Source organism: Phragmites australis, chromosome 24 (assembly GCF_958298935.1).
Source record: "Phragmites australis chromosome 24, lpPhrAust1.1, whole genome shotgun sequence".
Lineage (NCBI taxonomy): Eukaryota > Viridiplantae > Streptophyta > Magnoliopsida > Poales > Poaceae > Phragmites > Phragmites australis.
Window position 1 is genome coordinate 6204202 of NC_084944.1, and position 21586 is coordinate 6225787.

The 21586-nt window shown below is 45.5% G+C and overlaps 2 protein-coding genes and 1 pseudogene across 2 annotated transcripts; 1 reads left to right on the forward strand and 2 right to left on the reverse strand.

The window, feature by feature from the left end:
• The first annotated feature begins 8866 nt into the window (after positions 1-8866).
• Positions 8867-12132, forward strand: LOC133907354 (RPM1 interacting protein 13-like). The gene is made up of 4 exons (XM_062349378.1): positions 8867-9144; positions 9279-10001; positions 10482-10568; positions 10681-12132. Exons 2-4 carry the CDS (start codon positions 9597-9599, stop codon positions 11974-11976), a joined length of 1788 nt encoding a protein of 595 aa, XP_062205362.1. The 5' UTR covers positions 8867-9144; positions 9279-9596; the 3' UTR covers positions 11977-12132.
• Positions 12133-12492: 360 nt separating this feature from the next.
• On the reverse strand, positions 12493-13163 carry LOC133907355 (uncharacterized). Its single transcript, XM_062349379.1, has 2 exons — positions 12964-13163; positions 12493-12878 (listed from the first exon to the last, which is right to left on the reverse strand). Exons 1-2 carry the CDS (start codon positions 13092-13094, stop codon positions 12665-12667), a joined length of 345 nt encoding a protein of 114 aa, XP_062205363.1. The 5' UTR covers positions 13095-13163; the 3' UTR covers positions 12493-12664.
• Positions 13164-14927: 1764 nt separating this feature from the next.
• LOC133908062 (uncharacterized) lies at positions 14928-16853 on the reverse strand (annotated as a pseudogene).
• Between the last annotated feature and the right edge of the window lie 4733 nt (positions 16854-21586).

The window sequence follows — 21586 nt, forward strand, 5'->3', positions numbered from 1 at the left end:
GCAGAGAGATACACACAGGTGCACATTGACACAAAACCCTGTCAATAATTATAAACAAACATATGCGCCACGGACTAAAAAGAAAGACAACCACGGACTAGACCGAAAAAAGAAGGAAAGAAACACGCGTCAAACCAACGATGGACAAACCACGCTCAACCCTTTAGCTTCTGCCATGCACCAGAGTTTGGCATCTTTCATGATGTTCCGCAGCACCGTCTGGACATCTGGGAACGCGTCATTGTACACATAAGAATTTTGATGTTTCCATAGTTGCCAAATCACCAAGATGACGAGCGAGTTGAAACCTTTCCGCATAGGCTTAGGCAGCTGACATTGCATGCAGCGCCACCAGTCCTTTAGCAGCTCGTCCTCTAGTTGGGGGTCAGAACCTGGAGGCCAACGAGCGATAGGGCCGTGAACCACACCTCTCTAGCAAACACATAAGGAGGTGGCGCACAGTTTTGTCCTCCTAGTCGCACAAAGGGCAACGTGCCGGATGTGGAAGGCCACACTTCGCAAGATGGCCGAGGATCGCGAGCCATGTGAAGAATTTGCATCGCAGTGGCGCCCATGATTTACATATGGGCCTCTATGGCTCGATACCCACCGCACCGATGAAGAAATGCAGTAAGCCAACTTCGAGGAGTACTCACCCGTAGGCGATAGCGTCCAGCTATGATGGTCTTCGACGTCCTCCTAGAGGATAACCCCGGCCATGATATCTCATAGATTCAGATACTACACCAGGGCCGGTACCGATAGACCTCCTCTGATATCGTGGACCCATCAGTGATCATGCAACGCCTACTGGACCGTCCGGTGGTTGAACATCTGCTTGGAGATGGCCTTGACGAGAGACAACGCAAGGTCGTGCACGGATTTGCCATCAATCCAGCGATCGGACCAGAACAAAGTGCGTTCACCAGAGCCCACCGTCGAGGCCACAAACACGAAGAACATGGCTACCGTCGATGCCTGCACTGATAACTTAAGGCCGACCCATGGTCATTCAAGCTACGTCTTCTATAGCCATTGCCACCGCATGCGTAGTGACCAACTCAAGGATAACAGATCATGGATTTTGAGGCCACCCAGCTCAATCGACCGACACATGTGGCGCCAGGAGACAGCATAGTGGCCACCATGGACTTGGGATCTGCCCTTCCACATGAAAGCATGTCAGAGCTTGTCTATCGCCTTGAGAGCCCACTTAGGAAGGTCCAGCGCGATAAGATGGTAGACTGAGATTGTTGTAAGCACTGCCCAAACCAGCATCACTTGGCCTGTCGGATGAATGAGGACCGCCTTCCAACGCGGCATCCTGTCAGTGATCTTGTCAATCAAAGGGTACAAGCCCACCTTCGAGAGCTTTCCGATGGAGAGCGAAAGACCCAAATACTTGTAGGGGAAAGAGGCCACAACGCGAGGCAGTGCTTCCCAAAACACCTCCATGTCATGATCTTTTCATTGGATAGGGATGACAGAGCTCTTATTGATGTTTGCCTTGAGCCCGGACGCGTCATCGAAACGCTGCTGGATCTCCTTAACAATGGGCATTGGATTGGGATGACGAAGCTCTTATTTATGTTTGCCTTGAGCCTGAACACGTCGCCGAAATTCTACAAGATCTCCTTGACAATGGACATGTCATCTTCGCATGGCTTTAGGAAGAGCACCACATTGTCAGCGTAGAGCGAGACACGGTGATTGGGGCTGCGTGGCAGGAGTAGCTGAAGCAGTCCTTGAGAGCTCGTTGAGGTGATCAAAGCATCGAGGACATCCATGATAATGATGAAAAGCATGGGCGAGAGGGGGTCCCCCTATCAGAGCCTACGCCGATGACTGATCTCCAGACCCGGGATGCCATTGACCATTGCATGCATCGTGGATGTGCGCAGGAGGTTGCATAGTAGGTTGCGCCATATGTGCCCAAAACCCAAATGTTGCAGAACATCCAGCAAGAAGGACCAAGACACGGAATTGAACGCCTTGGAAATATCCAATTTAAGCATAACCCGAGCGTTCCTCTAGTGGTGGAGCAGCCATGCCATCTGCTACACCACAACGAAGTTGTCGTGGATGCAACGACCTTTCACAAAAGCGCTCTGGTTGTAGGAGACCAAGGTGGGTAGTTCGGGTGCCAGCCGGTTGGCCATTTGAAAGGACAATGATGTCGCCTAGAGGGGGGGTGAATTCGTCCCCTTTTACCGTTGGTCTAAACTTGCAGCGGAATATAAATTAACGGATTTTTCACAAGTGAAAAACCTAAATATGGTAGGCTCAACTAGTGCACAATCACCCTAAATAAATGTGAAAATTACAATCCTAAGGTGACAAAAATTACTCTAATCTAGCAAGAGATATGCAATAAAACTTAAATTGAAAAAGGCTGAAAACACTGTTCATATGCCTGAAATTACTGTTCACCGGATGAGTCTCCGGGTTGTACAGGTCCGGAAACTCCGGTGAAGTCCAGATTTTCCGGATTCTGTACAGAACTGAGCTCGAAACTGAATATAAATGATGGGTAGAGAGTTCTAGCTCAAACCAAGTGATGTCGTGTGTTCCCGAAGATGATTCCAAGTAGATCCACGAAGAACCTACACTCAAAAACAAGAGAGGAGACACAAAGATTTGTTTCCTGAAGTTCGGATTCACCACCGTGAATCCTACGTCTCCGTTGAGGAAGCTCCAACGAGCCGGGTCTCTTTCAACCGCTTTCCTCGGTTCACTCTTGAATTCTTCCCTTACGGAGGCGAAATCGAGCCCTTCACAAACTTCCGCGGCAACCCACAACCTTGGGTGCTCGTCGGCGACGCCTAGCCGCCTAGGAGGCTTCACCTCCAAGAGTAACAAACACAACGACAAACTTCTTGCCGAGAACTCAAGTGCCCAAGATTGGATTTTAACTCACTTGCACTCAATATTCCAATCTCTCAACCCAACTCACTTTTCTTCTCAAATCACACACTAGAATGGAGTGGGAGAGGTTCTTTTGGCTCTAAAAATGTGTTCTTTCGTGCCCCTTGCAGCAGCCCCAAAGGATAGGGTGAGTAGGGTATAAATAGCCCACTCAAAAGAACTAGCCATTACTGTTCTGATGCACCTACCCCGGAGTATCCGGTCCCAATTCTAAAGACAGCGTCAGAACGGTCACAGAATGTGTCAGAACTAGCAGTTATGCCTTTTCTGGACTTTTACCGGAGTATCCGGCCTACACCGGAGTCTCCGATCGGCACTTAACACAGAAAACAGCCCCGGAGACTTCCCGGAGTCTCCGGCCACTCCAGGTACCGGAGTATCCGGACTTCACCGGAGTCTCCGGCCTTTCCAGGTACCAGAGTGTCCGGCCTACACCGGAGTCTCCGGCCACAGCACAGCTGACCTTCGAAAAACGGCGATAACTTTTGATCCCGGAGTCCGATTTCGACGATTTTAGACTCTATGGAAAGCTTATTTAGAGGGCTACACATCCCAACTGAATTCATGACCTAAAACACGTAGAATCAAACTAGGAACACTCCAAAACCTATTTTGGACACTTCCGCACTTCCCGCTCCGGACTCTTAACGACAAACTCTCACTTTGGGTTTGGTTGGGAACTCTTGAGCACTGAGATGCGACAATTAGCTCATGTTGCATCCCTCTTAATAGTGCGGCATACCTATACTCAAATTCAAAGATAAAACTCATTTGAACCACTTTGAGCATTTGAAAACTTTCAAGTACCGCTTCTTTCTTTCAAACCTTGAGGGTTGCTAACTTTCATAAATTCTTCACTCCATCTCTTTTTGATTCTTCATATGATTGATGCGAATCATTCATAGCTTCTCATGGCCTTGCACGGTCTATTGGCGCAAAGCTTCACTCGCTCTTCACCATCGCCTTGGTCCTTCGGCGTCAAGTCATTTGCTTGCCCTTCACCACCGGATGGTCCATCGCAGCCGAGTCTTGCTTGCCCTTCACCGTCTTACCATAGAAAATCATTTTGTATTCGACATCTTCAGGGAATTCATTTTATCAAATATGGAGTCCACTCTTGTTCTTCACTCTTGACATATATGATTTCAATTCAACTTATGCCTTCTTATGGATCCTAACCCCAACTCACTCTCAAGCACAAAGTACATGGGTTAGTCCATAAAACCTAAATGACAACTTTTATACCTTAAGTTACTTGATCTCCATAAGTAACTTATTAGCCTTCATGCGTATTGTCAATCTTCATATAGAACCTAACCCCACTCATTTTTAAACACATAGCACACGGGTTAGTCCATGAAACTCTATTGATAAATCATACCTTTAGTTACTTGATCTCCACAAGTAACTTAGCCTTCAAGCTTATTACTAATCTTATTGAGCTTCTTCTTCTTCTTATGAGCATCACTAAAGTCTTAATGACTTTTGATGCAATTCTTTGAACTCATGGTATTTCTCAAAGAATCCATGCTTCATCACTTATGCATCTCCTATGGAATAACCTAATAGCAATTCTCAATATGATTGTTAGTCCATAGACATTGTCATCAACTTACCCGAGCATCACCTAGAGCTCATTCATCTTGATGCATTTTCATTCTCCCCATTCACCTAGAGTTCATGCATGTCTCTTCTCCATGCATCACCTATTGAACAACCTACTAACAATCTCAACAACATTGTTAGTCCATAGGTATTGTCATTAATTACCAAAACCACACATAGGGGCTAGATGCACTTTCACCATTAGCTTCGCCACCAATTTGGCAAAACTGTGAATGAGGCTGATCGTCGGTAATCATTGGCCTCTAGAGCATCGACCTTCTTCGGGAGTAGTGTGACGAAGGCTGAGTTAAGCAGCGAGAGGTTCAGCGCGTTGCCCTGCTGGAGAGCGTACAAGACGACCATGATATCTGCCCTGATGGTGGTCCATCAAGTTCTATAAAAACGACAAGTGAAACTGTCCGACCCAGGCGCCTTGTCGAGCAGGAGCGTCTTGACCGTGGCCCACACCTCGTTCTTCGAGAACGGGACCTCCAAGCCGGACAGATCACGAGGCGGTTGATAGAATGCTCCAAGATCAAGAGTGGCAGACGGTTCCTCCATCATCCCAAAAGAGCCGAGAAATAGTCCCACACTGCCTCTTGTTTGTCATCCTGGCTGATTAGGACTCGGTCGTGGACCTTGACTTTTGCCGTGAAGTTCTTCCTCTTCCTTAGACGAGCATGACGCTAAAAATAGGATGTGTTGGCTTCGCCCTCATGCAACTAGTAAATGTGCGAACACAAACGAGCAATGGTCCACTCGAGGGATGCCAATCCTCCTCAACTGATCCTCCTCGATCGATCCTCCTCAGCTGAGAGCGCTCTGGAATCCTAAGCGATCTTGAGGAGAAGGAGCAGCTCCTTGGAGTGTCGCATCTGCAACCTAACATGGCCAACCTTTCTCGCACTCCATGCCTACAAGTTGCGCGATAGCCGCTTGAACTTGATGAAGACATGCTGGAGCAAGCAGCGCATGTCCACCGATGCCGTCCAAGAGTGCTCGACCTCCTCGTGAAAGACCTCCAACTTCGGCTAGAAACTTTCAAAATGGAAATGACGCCTTCCTCGAATGTTATCTCGCAGACCCAAGGTGAGGGGACAGTTATCGGAGATCATGGTGGTAGAGCTTTGGAGGATGCAGTCTAGATACAGATCTTCCCAATCGGCTGAGCAGAAGACATGGTCGAGGAGAACAAACGTCGGCTCGAACTAGTGGTTGTACCAAGTATACTTGCAGCCGAGCAGGGCAATCTCCTTGAGGTCCATGTCATTGAGGCATTGCCGGGAACGGCCCATGAGAGCTCGGTTGGCCTTTGTGAGGAACCGTCCAAATAGTATTCTAATTAATCATTAAGTCGATCATTTACTTGATCGCAACTTCAACGATTAATCAGAATACCGCTCCGGTAGTCCCGGCACGTGTTTTGCGCCCAGGATCGAAACACATACCTTACCAACATATAGCATCACAACAAAGCTTAACAAAAGAGTGAGTAATTAACATTATATTACAAGTTCTTAAGCATGCAATAAGTTATCATAATTTATAGTAAAAGAGAGCTAGGAGGAGACTAAAACCTGCTCAACTCCTAACCAGCAAAAGAACTAAACAGCAGAAGACTAAAAGCTATACAACAAAAGGGGGATGGAGTCATATGCCCTTAGGCTCCATCACAAAAGCACGATCACCCAGAGTAGGATGCACTACTCTTTCCCACCACCTGCATTGGCGGGCACGAAGTAGTCAAACACCGCTCCCTTCTCGCCGACCTGTGAACCTGCATCAACTTAAGGGTAGCACCCTGAGTACGAAGGTACTCGCAAGTCTTACACAATATAGAGTACATATACATAGCTCGACTCCAAGGATCATGCATTAGCTAGTAGCAAGGATTAAACATGCGGTTAAGTGAATTAAAGTGGTAAACAATCTGGACAAGTGTGTGTGCAACTAACTTAATCAACATATATGAAACTACTCTGCACCACCAACTGAACATAAGTAAATGTAACAACAAGTATATCAATGTGAACAAGTGCCAACTTGAACCACCAACCACCATACCCAGACCATAATCACATACCCAACCATCAACCTCATGCCATCATCCACAAACCACAACGAGAACTCTACAACCGGGTGCAGATGAAACAATAGCATGCTCATGACGGAGAGCGCGGCAGTTCAAACTGTTTATACACCCTGCAGGGGATACTCCTGGACCCACACGATACGAGAACCATTCGGCTTGTGCCACCGGCCAAAGTGCACACAAGGGGGTACTCGTGACAACCTTTCCCAATCAACCCCAACCGTGTGGGGCATGCATCGCTTGGCGCGGCGATACTAGAACTACTCCCGGAGCAAACTAGTACCGCTTATAAGCCCGCCCGCTCACACCGTCGATGTTCACACCCATAAAGCCACAGCTGCAAAGCTATTCGGCTCGCCTTACCATTAGATCGGCATGTGGTGAGTAAGGTAAGTGCTAAAGCCAACAATCCCGACGATCGGCCTTAAACGATGCAAGTGGTCTATGCTGCTTCGGTTTTTTCTCCCGACCTGCCCCCTGGACTTTCCACCGAGGTAGACGACACCCCTAACACCGCCCACATCTCGTCTCATACTCACCACTCACCAACCATCTCACCATTAGCATGTATTTTTAATCAATTATAATTCCCTATACTCGCAAACAATGGAAAACTTCGTCGTTCGAGTTCTATCGAAAGACCTAAGCATTGCTAAGCATGTATATCGTACTCGTACCTAGACATAACACCATCTCTAGGCTACAAGGAAATTACTTGAACAATTGACCAAGGTAGAAAGATGCAATCGGCATAGGTTCTACTCAAGGGTACCCGACACATGCATACATACATAAGCATATTCATTAATTGAGACTTCCAAATTTGACATGGGTGAAATATGTTAGTTGCTTGCCTTGATGCACTGGCTCACAAAGGTGGGGTGCCTCCGGATCACCCTCGCTCACCGAGATCGTCGGTTCGGCATTCTCTAAAAAGAATAACGCGTGCAATGCTATGAGTATGGATGAAATGCAACAATGCATGCCATAAGATGCGTAAAACATATTAAAAGTGCAAACATGCGAGCTAGAACAAAATTGGAACTCAAACCAATTTGAAAAGTTATCAAAATGCAGAACCTCCGGAGAATTCTCCGGAACCTCCGGACATATGCGGACTATGCGTAAAATTATGCGGAACATCCGGACATTGCGCAACTCAGGCAAACTCCAGACTATCCGGAGAATTCTCCGGATACTCCGGACATATGCGGACCCTCCAAACTTTTGTCCGGACACTCCGGACCTGGGCTGAAAATGTGTTTTCGACGATTCGTCGATCAATTTAACTCCAAACTTGAATATATGCTACATACTCCTGCGCATATACCATACCAAGGGTTCTAGACTAACTTTGTTACTTAACCCTAAGAAAATCTCGAATACAATTCAAATTGCTATTTTCCTAGAAAATGCGGACCCTTCGCACTTTGATGCAGAATCTCCGCACTTTTGCGGACTATTCGCACTTTTATGCGGATACTCCGCACTACTCAGAACTTCTCTAATTTGGGGAAAAATTTACCAAATTAAAATACGATCTTTTCCAACTAAACAGGAACATGTTTGAGATGGTTTATGGAGTCTAAAATTCACTCATCAACCTAGCAACTCGATTCCTAACTCAAATTTCATCTAAATCCTCATTTTGGTCTAAAATCTCAAAAACTCATGAACTTTACTAAAACTCAAAATCGATCAACCAAATCATGAATTCTTGCCATGGGAAGCCTAAGAGACTTACTCAAGATGCTTATGGAGTTGGGTGACTGCCGAGGAATGAAGGAAACAGAGGGTAATCGAAGAACTCCGGTGTAGAATCCGAAATGCAAGAACAGCACTGACCAGAGGCAGGAACAGTGTTCACGTAAGAACCTAAGCGCAGCAAAAGAACGAAAAGGGAGGGGGTGTAGGATCCGAAATGCAAGAGCAGCACTGACCAGAGGCAGGAACAGTGTTCACGTAAGAACCTAAGCGGAGCAGAAGAACGAAAAGGGAGGAGAAAAAAAGAAAGGAGGAGAAGTGTTCAGCTCTATCAACCGGCGTCCAAGCCAAGCAGCTGCCCACCGGAAAGAACGCGCACCAATAGGCTCACACAACGCAAGACACCGGATACCAGCGCCTCAGCAGCACAAGAGACAACCGGCACACCAAATAGCACCGACCGGCGCGTGACGAGCGGTATCGCATCTAGAGAGATCGGCGGAAGGCAGGCACTGAGCCACGGGCCCGGGGCGGCCGCGCGAGCCGGAACGCTCCGCGCGCGCCGAGAGCCGCACGATGCGGACGTGGACGGGCGGACTGGTCAGAAAGTCCCGCTACTTTCATATAGTCTAATATCGTTAGTGAGATGTACAAGAGCATCAGCACAGAAGGATGAATTAACAGCGGGATTTCTCGGAAGATTCGCGGCACAGGCGATGAGCAGTCTCCTGCTCTCTCTCTCCAGAACACGAGCAAGAAGTGATCTTTCTCCCCCTCCGCTGCTTCTTCTCCGTCGAGGAGAGAGAGGACTTCTTGAGGTTTGCACTTCTTCTCCCCTTGTGCGTGCTCGTGTTTCCTTATGTGAATCGAAGCATATCCGGCTCTCACTCAGCTTCCACACGCGATGTTTTTGATCTTGTGTGGTTTTTTTCTCCGAATCTGTTGGTTCCAGGCACTTTCCCCACCCCATCGATGCCGGATTTCGCCGTTCTGCGGTAAAACACTAGTGCGTCGACGGCCAATCGGCTGCTGGATGAACCAAGATTGCATTTTGATGGGCTAGGTGTGCTCCTGGACGCGTTTCTTGCGGACCCTTTTAGATTTTGATCCATGGCGACCGGTGACATCTTGGGCTCACCTTTCTCCGGCTAGCGTTCTGTTGGGGGAAGGATTTCTTTGTTCCTAGGGACCTCGTTGAGTTGTTGATGGTTTGGGGAAATCTGTGGAAATTTGTGCAGCGGGTGTAAGGTTTTTTGATTCGGGTGGTTGGATGGCACCGGTAGGTGGTGTTGTGGATATCAGCTCCGACGAGGAGGATTCCCCCGTGGGCAACAAGTTGCCCCTCGACCCGCTTGGATGGGCGTCTGACCTTTTCGATGTGGATGATGATGCAATCGGGGACGATTTCGATGATCTCATGATTATGAGTGAGTTGTCGTCTCCACCGGTGCTGCAGAAGACAACCAAGCCTGATGATCTCCTGATTATGAGTGAGTGGTCATCACCACTGGTGCTGCAGAATAAGACTAAACCTGATGGTGGTCGTGATGAGGACGACGATGACTGTGTGGTTCTAGACGGCGACCCTGATAAGGTGGTTACCGTTGCTGAGGAGGATGGCAGCGAGGGAGATGGCAGCTCGGATGAATTGCAGATAGTCGCAGAGAAAGGCCAGGTATTTGGTTCCTTCCATTTCAATCTGTAGCACTGCATTTTATGCATCACCTTTTGTATTGGAAAGCATGTATAGACGGTTGATATATTGAGCTGCATTTCATTCATTGTAGGGAAAGGTATGCATAAACGGTTAATGATATTATTTCAGCTGTGTGTAACTATATCATGTTGATTTCATTGGATGTCTGTGTGTAACTCTATAATCAAGCAGCTAAAGTGGTTAGTTTCTGCTAGCATGCACTAATTTGATGTTATGCTTTTCTCACTGCTACAGAACGTACCTTGTGATCCAAATAATATGGAAGTGCTTAAATATACATTATTTTAATGCTGATCTTCTTAAGTGCATATGTGTCTGCCTATTCTATTGATATCATCGTGTTTTAGTTCATGATAAATCTATCATAGAGACTTTAGTTTATCTTTAGTAGAATTCTTTCATTACATTTACTTTAAACAATTGTCTATTCTTCTGCAGATAGCATGCAGGGATTTCCCTCACTCGCGCTATTTATGCTCAAACTTGCCCTTCAGCACTACTTCTCATGTGATGCATTGCAGCATGGTCAGTGACCGATATTTTCACTTATGTTGTTGGCAATATAATAGAATGCACAGTAGCAGTGTGGCAAAAATATTTTCTTTAATGCGATTTCATTTTTGTTTTTCAAATGCAGTGCCACTGTTTTGTATGTGATGCTCCAGCGCCATGTAACTATTGGGGTAACGGAACCTCGGTTGCTGATCATTGTCATGCTGTTGATAAGGAAACAAAGTGGAAAACACTTAGGCAAGCATTCAAGTGCAAAACTCTGCCAGCATCTGGTCCAGAAAAACACCAGAATGCCATGTGCTCAACAGTGATGTCACCCAGACAGCAAGCGCAAGTTATGCATCATCAAGTTGCAGCCCCACAATCGCTTTCATCTTCAGTACCAAATATGGGTCACCCTTCTCTTGCCAACCGAAGTCCTCTTGCGAGTGAAGTGAGTCAAAACCAACAAAGGCATCCCTCAGTAAGAGTCTCACTGAGTGTAGCTGGAACTGTCAGTACACCAAGAGCTGGAAGAGGTACAGGCAATGCTCACATCGCTCAAAATACTCAGTCGCATGCAATATTCAAAAGAGTAGGGGTTGTCTCTCCAGGTGTCACAACCACAACCGTTAACCGATTTGGTTCTGCTGCTACTCCAGATAATTCCCTGATGCATCAGACCTTGACACATGTATCTCAGCCAGTTCAAGTTGCACCAAGAACTTATTCTTTCACTGGTACTGCTCAGAACAATCCCCCTCAAAGATCTTTCAGTGCACCAATAGCATTTCAGACACGACAAGGTCAACCAGCAGCATATTGCCATGTTGCTTCAAATGGAACGAATGTCATAGGACCGCAACTTTCGCAATGCTCCTCATTGACAACTCAGAGAACACAATGCCTGCAAGAACCAGTAATCGATGTCTGCACAAAAAGCTGGGAAGACATACTTGCTAGTGTGGCATCTGATCTGTTCGATATGGGGGTACCAGATGACAGTATCAGCACAGCACAATCTCAGCATTTAACGACTAACTCTGGACCTGTGCATTCCACTGTAAGCCAGGGGTTAGGTCTTCAGCATGAGTCCGTTGCAGCAACAGAGAACTTGACATCTTCTCATGTCGATGATTTATTCAATCAAACAACAGGTGGCAATGTTCAGGCAGATGGTTCTCTTCAAACAACACAGAATTGGCACCATCTGAATCACCAGAGCAGTCCTGTTCCTAGCGAAGCTCTTCTGAATGATTTTGCGAGTGCCCCTGCTGATGGAGCTCATCTGAATGATTTTGTGAGTGTCCCTGCTGATGGATTATCAATAGAAGCTGCTCATCATAGTGAGGTACCAAGGCTGGAGTCTACAAACATTCTACATAGTGAGGTACCAAGGCTGGAGTCTACAAACATTCTATTCGAATTTGATTGGGGTTAAGCGGTGCCCTGACAGGCTACCTTAACAATAAATCGGTGGCACCGACATGCCCCTTTGTAGGTCTCCTTCATATGAGACAGAGAGGTGATGTTCCTTTGTACACTTTGTATATTCTGTGGTAGAAATGTTCTGCTTCATGGTTGTTGTTTACCTGGCTGTCGTACATGCCTCTTAGGGCTTAGGTGTTAAAAGTTATCGCCCTGAAGTTGGAGAGCAGAATTTCAATTCCCTGGCTGTTGGCCATAAATCTATGGTTGATACTGTGATGCCAAAATGCATGTTTTGGGTAGTACTCAACCAATGGTCTACCTCCTTACAATGTGAAATTTTCAGGTACAAATAGTTGAACTGGGATCAGAGAATGAAATTTTCAGGTACAAATAGTTGAACTGGTATCAATTCTCTGACCGTTGAATAATACACCTATGGTTCATACTGTGATGATGCCAAAATGCATGTTTGAGGTAGTACCCTCAACCATGTGAAATTTTGAGGTGCAAATAGCTGAGTTGGATATGCAGCACAATGGAGCAAGAATCAGATGCAATGCTTGGTTTCTTCACCCATGATCAACAGCAATGACGTTTCTTTTTCTTTTAAAGAGTGCCATGCACAGAAATTACAGGTCTTCAGTTTTCAGCTTTCACATTCTGAGTCAGTATACGTAGAACAAGTCTTTTGCGTCCTGTTAAGTCGGATCGAAGGCGTAGTGCATGTCGACGGCGGCGGCGATGTGCCAGGTGCACCGCGCCCCCCTGGCGAAGACGACGAGGTCGCCGGCGCCGAACTCTATTGCGCGCTCTGGCGAGCCCTCCACGGTGGCCCTCACCTTCCCTCTCACGATGTAGCACGTCTGCCGCGCGCCGTACCTCAGCGCATACCTCCCCGGAGGGCCGCCCCACCTACAACGTTTCCAACAACTGCAGGTGACGCGACTTGTTTCGCAGAAGAAGGCTGTACAAGAAAGAGTGCTCGCCGTCTACTCACTTAGGCCAGGACCTGACGCCGAGTTCCGACAGGCGAGCCGCCGCCGGGCTCCTCTCGACGACGACCGCGGCCGCGGGGGCGGGCGCGTTGACGTTCGCGCCCGGCGCCTCCGTGCCGGAGCTCGAAGCCATCGACACTGCAGATGTCAAGCCAAGAACAGGAGATGCCGACGTTTGCTGCAATGCCGCGACTCGATCCAGTTTGTTTCGGTTTATAAGAGGCAGAGGAGAAGTTGCAAGCTGCTTTGGACTCTCCAAGCTCTCCCTGGTGGACTGTCCCATGTCTGCACGCCGCCGTCGTGCAGCGCACCTCGACATGGCGGCGGCGGGCGCCGGCGGGATGACTTGTTGCCTTCGGTGTCGTTGCCCGTGACGCCTGGTCAGACGCGTTGACCGGCGGCCGACGTGGCGAGATCGGATTTGGCTCAGCAATATGAACCAAGTGTTGACCATACACGTTCAGAAATCAGAGGCTGCTGTGATCTCCTTTTGCATCTTCCATCCTGGATGTGACCAAATCTGAATTTTAACAATGGTGGTTCAACTCACACGTTCACCTGTTTCTCAACCCTCCAAATCATAGGCTTCTCCCGGGCTTATTTTATTCAACCATTGCCAAACACTATTTCTAGATGCATAATTTCAAATGGCCAAAAAAAAAAACAGACAGGAGAGGGCAAGTCAGTTCCTTGTGCCTACTTTTTTAAATAGTATAGACGTACAACTCTCAAGCTCTATAAATGACAATACAAAGGACGTTGATATTTATTAGGCACCTGTTTTTTCTTTGTTTTAAGATGACAATTGTGAGCTGTTGGATGGGTATCCAACGGCTCACAGCATTTCTTTAACATACAGATCCTGCCCCACCAACAACTTTCTTCAATCGATGTTGCTCGTAACATTTCTTCAACCAATGCCGGCTTGCTCCCCCGTCTCCCACTCACCTTCGACCGTCTCTGGCAGTGGTCCCGCCGTCAGATCCACGGTTGTCGCCCCTCCCTCGCTAACAACTCATTTTCGCGCTCCCCACCCCACCCTGGCCCATTGGCCATCCTCTGTCGCCTACGGTCGGCAACGCTACCGCCACATCGCTGCCCCACCCATGTGCCTGTCTCCTCCACCAGACCAGCATGCTTCCCTGAGCATCCCTCTAAACCCCGGAAGCACACCGACGACCCTAAAACCCCCTCCTCGAACCCTAAACCTCACCAGTGTCGTCACTTGATTTCCGTTCCTAAATTTCAGACGTCTGAAATTTAGAAAGCTTGCAATACAAATGGCACAATTGTGGCAGTGTCTAACATAGGAGCTTAGAGCATCTCCAAGAGATTTTCTAAAACTCACTCTTAATATCACAATATAGAGAGTCTTCCTGATAAAATTCACTCTCTAAATCTTCTTCCTCTCCAATAGACTCCCAAATACTCATTTCCTATATTTCCTCTTATATATCATGAACGAGTGGATCCCACATGTCATCTTTGTCCCCTCCTCTGCCTCTTCTCTTACCAGATCCACATCATACAACTACTGTGAGCTCCTACCTTCCTCGGCGTCTGTGTTTCCTCTGCCATCGAGTGAACCAAGCACGCGGCTATCTGCTCCAACGCCAGTCATGGCAGGGCACTTGACTCTGCCACCGAAAAAACCCACAGCCACCAGGCCCTCTCCGACACCGTCCAAAGCAGCCGCTCCTCTGCTCAAGCAAGCGTGTAGCCCAAGCTAGAGTCTTCCTTTCCAAGCCCGATCCTGCAGTAGGGCTCCACTGCCGAGGAAGCTCGCGCCACTGGCAGTCGCGTGTGGACGAGGGGTGGGCCCGAGGCCGGTCAGGTATTTTTGGGAACGAGGGGGCGCTCCCAAAAGTAGAGAGTGAGATGGGTGATTTTGGAGATTGGTAAATATTGGAAGTGGTATTGAGGAGCTGTTGGAGCTATATTTTAGGATAAAATTCCCTAAATTTAACTATAGGGGTGGGATTAGGAAACTCTTGGAGATGCTCTTAGCCAGGTGTGAATCGGACCGCCAGGTTAGACCAGCCTGCACGCTGATTGCCTGGCATTTGATTCACGCCTGCAACATGAACAACAAGCTCAGTATTTCATCACATTCAGAACCAGTGACAGAGTAAAGCTATCGTCTTCAGTTGCATTTCCAAAGCAGAAGGAAATTGTGTTTACCACTCGACAAGCAGAAGACAACATATTTTTGGGTGGCATTACGGTGGATAGTCCTATGTAGATGAACATGAGAAACAGTAAGATCACAATAAAATATCGACAGTAACAAAACGTCATTTATTCATAACTAACTGTTGAATATGCATAAATCATATAAGACGCATACTTTTGACCTCAAACCCAACAAAAGAGTAGCAGTTTTGTTACTTGTTTAAGCAAATTTCTGCTCTTTAGGGTAAACATAATGAAGAAAAGGATGGAAATAGTATTCCTCACTGTGAAGTACAGCTCCTATAAATGCATCCCCACAACCTGTGGTATCAACAAGCTCTAAAGCTGGAATAATCTCTACTGTTCTTATTTAGCAGTTTTCCAAACGTTGTCCCAAGCCCTCTCGCAGAAAGTCTCATTAACTAGAATATGGTAAAAATGGAAACTGTCAAAAACAGTAGAAGAGGTGTAGAGATAATTTATCGCACTTTGGATGATTCAACAATCTGAAAAACAGAAACTTCTCATACCTTGGATGATACACAAGTTGGCAAGTATGTCATCTTTATGCACTTCCAGCTTCAAGGACTCGGCAACATTCTCTATATTTGCTGTATCTATTCCAGAATCATCACCTATTTAAGAATACAACAAGTAATACATTGAGCTTGAAGTCTCAAATGCAACATTTATACATTACGAATGATCCTTGGTGTTCTTAAACTTATCCTGAAAAGATCAAAACTAACCACTGTCACCACTCTCAAGCATCATGCAACCATTTTCTCCAAGGGTTACAATTACAAATCTCGCACGAGGATATTGCAGAAGGATCTCCAGTAGTGCACAGAGCATGCATGAGATTGATGTCCATTTCTTTAATTAAGAAAATCAGAGTATTTACTATTTGGGTAGAAACTAATATAATTATATTAAACCATACAATGTAAAACAAGAAATTCAAGCAACTGTACCTGTGAAAATTTGCCCGAACAGACTATGGAGCTTGCTAGACTCAGCAAACCTTCCAATTATGCCTTTGTAAAAAATTGTGTGGTTTAACTGATCCAAATTCCCTAGAGTAAGTGATTCTCTAGGAAAAATGATTATGTGGTTGAAAATGATTCTTTAGGATAAACTTTATAGAGAAAGTAATTCTGTGGGGAAGTGAATTAGGGAAAACTGATTTTTTAGCTTTTAGCATCTAGTTTATTTTAGTGACTCACTTCCACAGAATCACTCTGAAAATTAAAAACTGCAAACTGTCGTTTGACATAACTCCCCTAATTCTACTCTGAAAACTGGTCTAGAAGCTCTACCAAATATGCCCCCAGTCTATGTCATGTTGGGGCAAACCTACCAATGACAGTGGTGTGAACACGGGCACACACAAGAGGCAGGGATAGGAACAAAAAGTCCAGAGATAAGCAATTAATCAGCATATTTGTTCAGCATTAGTTATATTAATTTGATTTTGAATGTGCCAATCAGTTAAATGCAAAATTTAGTTTGGTTGGACCCTATCTAGGCTTGATGATATAACATGTTTGGAGCTTTTAGAGCCAACATCTACTTAAGATTGGGCAGTCCAGATAATAAAATTATGTAAGAAATTATCCAATGTACTCTACCCTGTTAACCCCTTCTCCCCACACCTCTTTCTTCTTCAGCTACAGGGCCAGGGTGGCAAGGTCCAGCACCTCGCCCTCCCGTCAGCCATAGTTACTCCCTCCATTCCCATCAATCCCAACTGTAGCAAACACTTGTCAGTTTAACTTGACAGTATATGTTTGGTGTGGTGAAGTATCTTTCATAATCTTCATGAGATATGTAATGATCAAAATATGACTGTAGCTACTGCTGCATCTAAATAATGGAATTTTTTCTAATAGAAGATGGCTTAATGAAGATCTTCAATGCAAGCTTACAAGATTGAGAGATGTTCTTATGACCTATGCTCTGTCCTCTGAGAAGGACAAGCCTATTTGGCGTTGGGGAAGCATGGGAAATTTCTCAATGAAATCAATGTATAAACATTTGTGTAGAAACAACATTAGTTTACATTATAATACAATCTGGAAAGCCAAAATGCCTTTAAAAATCAAAATTTTCATGTGGCTAGTACATTAAAATGCCATTCTTACTAAAGATAATCTACTCAAGAGGAAATGGAAAGGGGACACTAAATTCGTCTTCTGTTGTGAATCTAAGAACATCAACCATTTGTTTTTTGGCTGTACATATATATGGAGTTTGGTGGGGTTGGTGATTGGGGCTAACTGTCAGCCAGCAACCATCGATCATTATTTTCTTTGGGTTAAACATTTTCTTCTTGGAGGAGAAAATCTTTACATGATGGGATTAGCTACAATTGTTTGGGCTATTTGGAGAATGAGGAATAGAGTGGTCTTTGATAAAAAAAAAAAACCAGTACGAGCTCCTATTGAGATAATATGATGTGCTTGTTCTTTTCTTCGTTACTGGGTAGGTCTCCAAGATAGACAACACCAAGGCATGTTGGTGGACAGTGTGCATATCTTGCAGGAGACGGTGCTCCTCTTTCATCCCAAGAAGCAGGGAGATGAAGCTGCAAAGATCGCAAGGGTGCAAAGTAAGGAATGTGTTCAAGCTGGTGCAATCTTCAAGATCATCTAGAAGGAACAACAATGGTTGGCTGATGAGCGCAAGAGGGTTTATGAAGTCTCTTATGTTTGTGTTCTGGCGTTCGGCCGCCTAGATAGGCTTACCATATGTAGCCAGCGATCTATTCTATTTTGGGCACCTTCGTGGTTGTATCGGTGAATCCCTGCGTCGGTCATGTTGGTGGGTTTTGGTTGGAGGCAGCCCTCTATGCTGCTTTGGTCAACTCGGGCTTATTTTCGTTGTTTTTAGCTCGTTTCCGTGTAAATATTTTGGTTCGAATGATGGGATAAGTTGTAATTTTATTGCCTCTGTGTAATGAAATTCGGGATGACACGTTCTGAAGAAAAAAAATATCCACAAGGAATCTAATATTTCTAAATATTGAACAACAGAGACTACTAGAAACAAATTAGCATTATATGTATGAGCGAATTAATGCTGCAACACTTTCCGAATGAACTTACTTGCTTAGCAACAACTAATGGCGTCTCATGTGAATATCCATCGAGATATAACAAGCTTATGTCTTTCAATGCAGCTGACAAACTTGACACCGATAAGTCACTAGGAACCATTGGAGGATAGCCCCATGTGATTATACATGCACGAGTTTTCCTGCAAATGTATAGAGTTATTCTATGAATATATGCATGATGGAACAACTTTTATGCTGCTGTAAAGCGATGTTGTAAAAGCTGAATAAGAATGGTCACATGATTATATGCTTCAATAAAATGAAAAACTTCAGCCATCTAGAAACTGATTCAGCAACCTGTAAAAAAAATTATGGATTCTGATCTAGAACTGCAATATCTGATAACAACAGAACTAGCATTGTGAAGGAGAAGTTACACGGAACAGATGAAGTGCATAAAGAACAGCAAGATTGATGAAAACGCTGGATTTTGTATTTAACAGGTTACTTAATATTACATTAAGATAAATAGGGCTAAGTCGCTAAGACATTTAGATCAACTAAAGCATGCTTATCTTTACAAGCTAGATAGATCTTTCTATCTGTTTCACTTACCTATATTGCCAAGTTAAATAGTAATTATTACTTTTCTTTACAATAGCGAGAAAGATTCTTACGTTTGCTTATCAATAATGACATATGAAATGTTGTGCCCCCACCATCAGAAATCTGCAAGTTATCATCAAAATATATGAGACAACAGAATATGGAACAAAATCCGTCTAGGGCACTATTTTTTTTTTCTTTGGGTTGTCATAACGTGGATCCTATAGAGAAGCCCCTTCACACTAGATTATGAATTGTGAGATTTCGTAATACAACTTGACTCATGGATTATGAGAACTAGCTTTTAAAATATGATCATTTACTTTTGCTTTTAGGCTAGAATCCATAATCATAATAAAAAACAAACATTACCTAACTTTTTTTTTTTTAGGAAGATGTTGGAAGCTTGTATTTTTGGAGATCATACGATGCTCTATTCCTTGTACACCGAAGTGTATATATGGTTACATGTACATGGTTTCTCAGCAAAAGGAAACTGAGCTATCTAGGGGATATACATGGTAACAACTTGTACAGATCCTAACCTACGTAACTAACATCCGTTAGCATGGAACACAAGCATCACGGCAATCAGGAGGTTAGTTGCCGTGTTATGTGCCGGACTAGGAATAGTCTTTGTGACATATTAGGTAAGAGAGGATATATTCAACATATGTAATCATCTCTCTCTTCTTAGTAGTGGTCTTATTCCCTGTTGAAATGCTAATAACAACCAAAATTTCAGGTGACGGTTGTTACTTGCCACAATTCCAATGGCACTCGTGAAAGCCAAAATAAAACAAGGGATCTTTCTGTCTTTCCTGGTGCCAGCAATGAGTTTACAAAACCCCAGGAAAAAAAAACTGTTTGCGACTTCCGATCCAATGAATCACAAATTTGCGATTTCATTTGTTGGGTCGATCCAGGAAATGGATGAAATGCATTATGGCACCTGAAGGTTGAACTCGAACTAGCTAAGTGCACATGTGTTGTAACAAAAATATAAATATTAGATACGATAACATCAAATACAAACTCAAGGTGTGAAGATATGGATATTTGCTATAGGAGCATCGCCGAATGAATAAGTCAGGAGTGATGTCATAATTTAACTTCAGATGGAATCACAAACGGAGGAGGAGATTATCAGTTACTTTTCCTCCTAATTTCTTCATTTATTTTTATTAGTAAAACAATTCCTATATCTAGAGCCGATAACGAGACAGGGAGGATGAAGGATGGGTAGTAAATGTGGGTAAATTATTTGAATCTTAAAAAAATTTATTAGATGGGAGAAAAGTAGGTGACACGAAAAGCAACTCGTATTTTATATAGTAGAGACTAATCCTCTCTTTAGGCATGGAAAAAAAACACCAAAACAGATAAACTGAACCGCACCAAACTGGAACCGAACCACCAAAATTATCGATTTTTTCGGTGTTCAATGGTCGGTTCGGTTCCTATTTTCAGTTATTCAGTGGTCAGTTTTAGGTTTGATTATGGAGTCTCAAAAACCGAAATCCTGAAACTGACGGCTTAGGCCTGGCGCGCTTGGTGCTTACCCCTTGCCCTAGCTCCAGCTTTGTCGCTCGGCCTGCTCAGCTACCTTGACCCACGGCCCAGCCGCTTAGGTAGCCCAAGCCAACTCCCTTCCGCGCCTGCTATTGAGAAAACCTAGCGCCTGCTGCCTGCCGCCGCCCGCTTATGCCTCTCACCCAGTCACTTGTATTCGCCGAGGGCCGAGATGCTGACCCCCGACCTTGAATCCCACGATCACGCCTAACCCTAGCCTCCACGCCGCCCAACAACACTTGGCAGCGACACCAGCAACACTTTATAGTAGCCCCTAGATGCCCACCATTCGACGACCTGGAGTTGTGACGGCTTGACTCACAGAGCAGACAACAATACTCAAGGTATGCAGATTTCTCCCTATCAAATCGTCAATTGCAAACACGCCGACACGCCCTAGCCCTGTGCCATGCAGACCAGACGAGCTAGCCAGCAGCCGACAGGACCACGAAGATTGCAACGACAGCGACAACCGAGCACTCCTCCAACGGCAGCTGTCGGAGGATGAACTCCTGTCGCAGGGATCCCGAGAGACCCCTTTTTAGAGATTCGGCCAGGGGGATGATCCTGAACGAGCTTGTCGAGGAAATAAACGGGAACGGAAATAAATGCAGTGGCTGGTGGTGGGAGATGATCGACCTAGTGCGAGAAAGATGGGTGCACCGGGGTTTAGACAGGTTCGGGCCGCACGGAGGCGTAACACCCTACTCCTGTGTGAGTGCTATACCTTTCCTTGAAGGGAATTCTTCAAGAATGTATCTGGATACAGGGGTGAGCTGCTTACAAAGAGCTTGAGGCTCTCTGTTCTAGCTTGGCTTGAGCTTGTTGGTGATGTTCTTCGTCTTTTTATCTAGGCTTCGGGTACTTCTTGGGGGCTTCCGGATCTGAGGCGGAATTCTTCAAGGATGAGTCGTGAGCGTGTGTGTTGTCTGCTGTCAGTTGTGAGCGTCAGAGTCCGCCTTTTATGTATTCTCCATCCTTTCCTTTTATAGGCGCGCCGACCTCAACCTATCCTGAATGGGAAAAAGGGGGCGCACGTGCCAAGGTGCCACGGAGAAAGGCGTCATCATTCCCCTTCGGTGAAGTGACAGGGGCGGTGGAAGATTGCGGCTTGTATCCGACCACCCGCCACTGTGGAGGTCCTCCGGCGCCATTAAGGGGGCCCACCGGGCAGCCTCAGAGGTGCCCGGTGCGCCCACCCTGTCTTGTTCTTCTGC

Bases quoted from the DNA above. Each gene is read 5' to 3' on its own strand.
- LOC133907355 (XM_062349379.1), bottom strand. From the start codon at position 13,094: ATGGCTTCGAGCTCCGGCACGGAGGCGCCGGGCGCGAACGTCAACGCG. The intron at 12,879-12,963 runs GTGAGTAGACGG...GAAACGTTGTAG, and splicing joins GGCGTCAGGTCCTGGCCTAA to GTGGGGCGGCCCTCCGGGGA.
- LOC133907354 (XM_062349378.1), top strand. From the start codon at position 9,597: ATGGCACCGGTAGGTGGTGTTGTGGATATCAGCTCCGACGAGGAGGAT. The intron at 10,002-10,481 runs GTATTTGGTTCC...ATTCTTCTGCAG, and splicing joins TAGTCGCAGAGAAAGGCCAG to ATAGCATGCAGGGATTTCCC. The intron at 10,569-10,680 runs GTCAGTGACCGA...TTTCAAATGCAG, and splicing joins ATGTGATGCATTGCAGCATG to TGCCACTGTTTTGTATGTGA.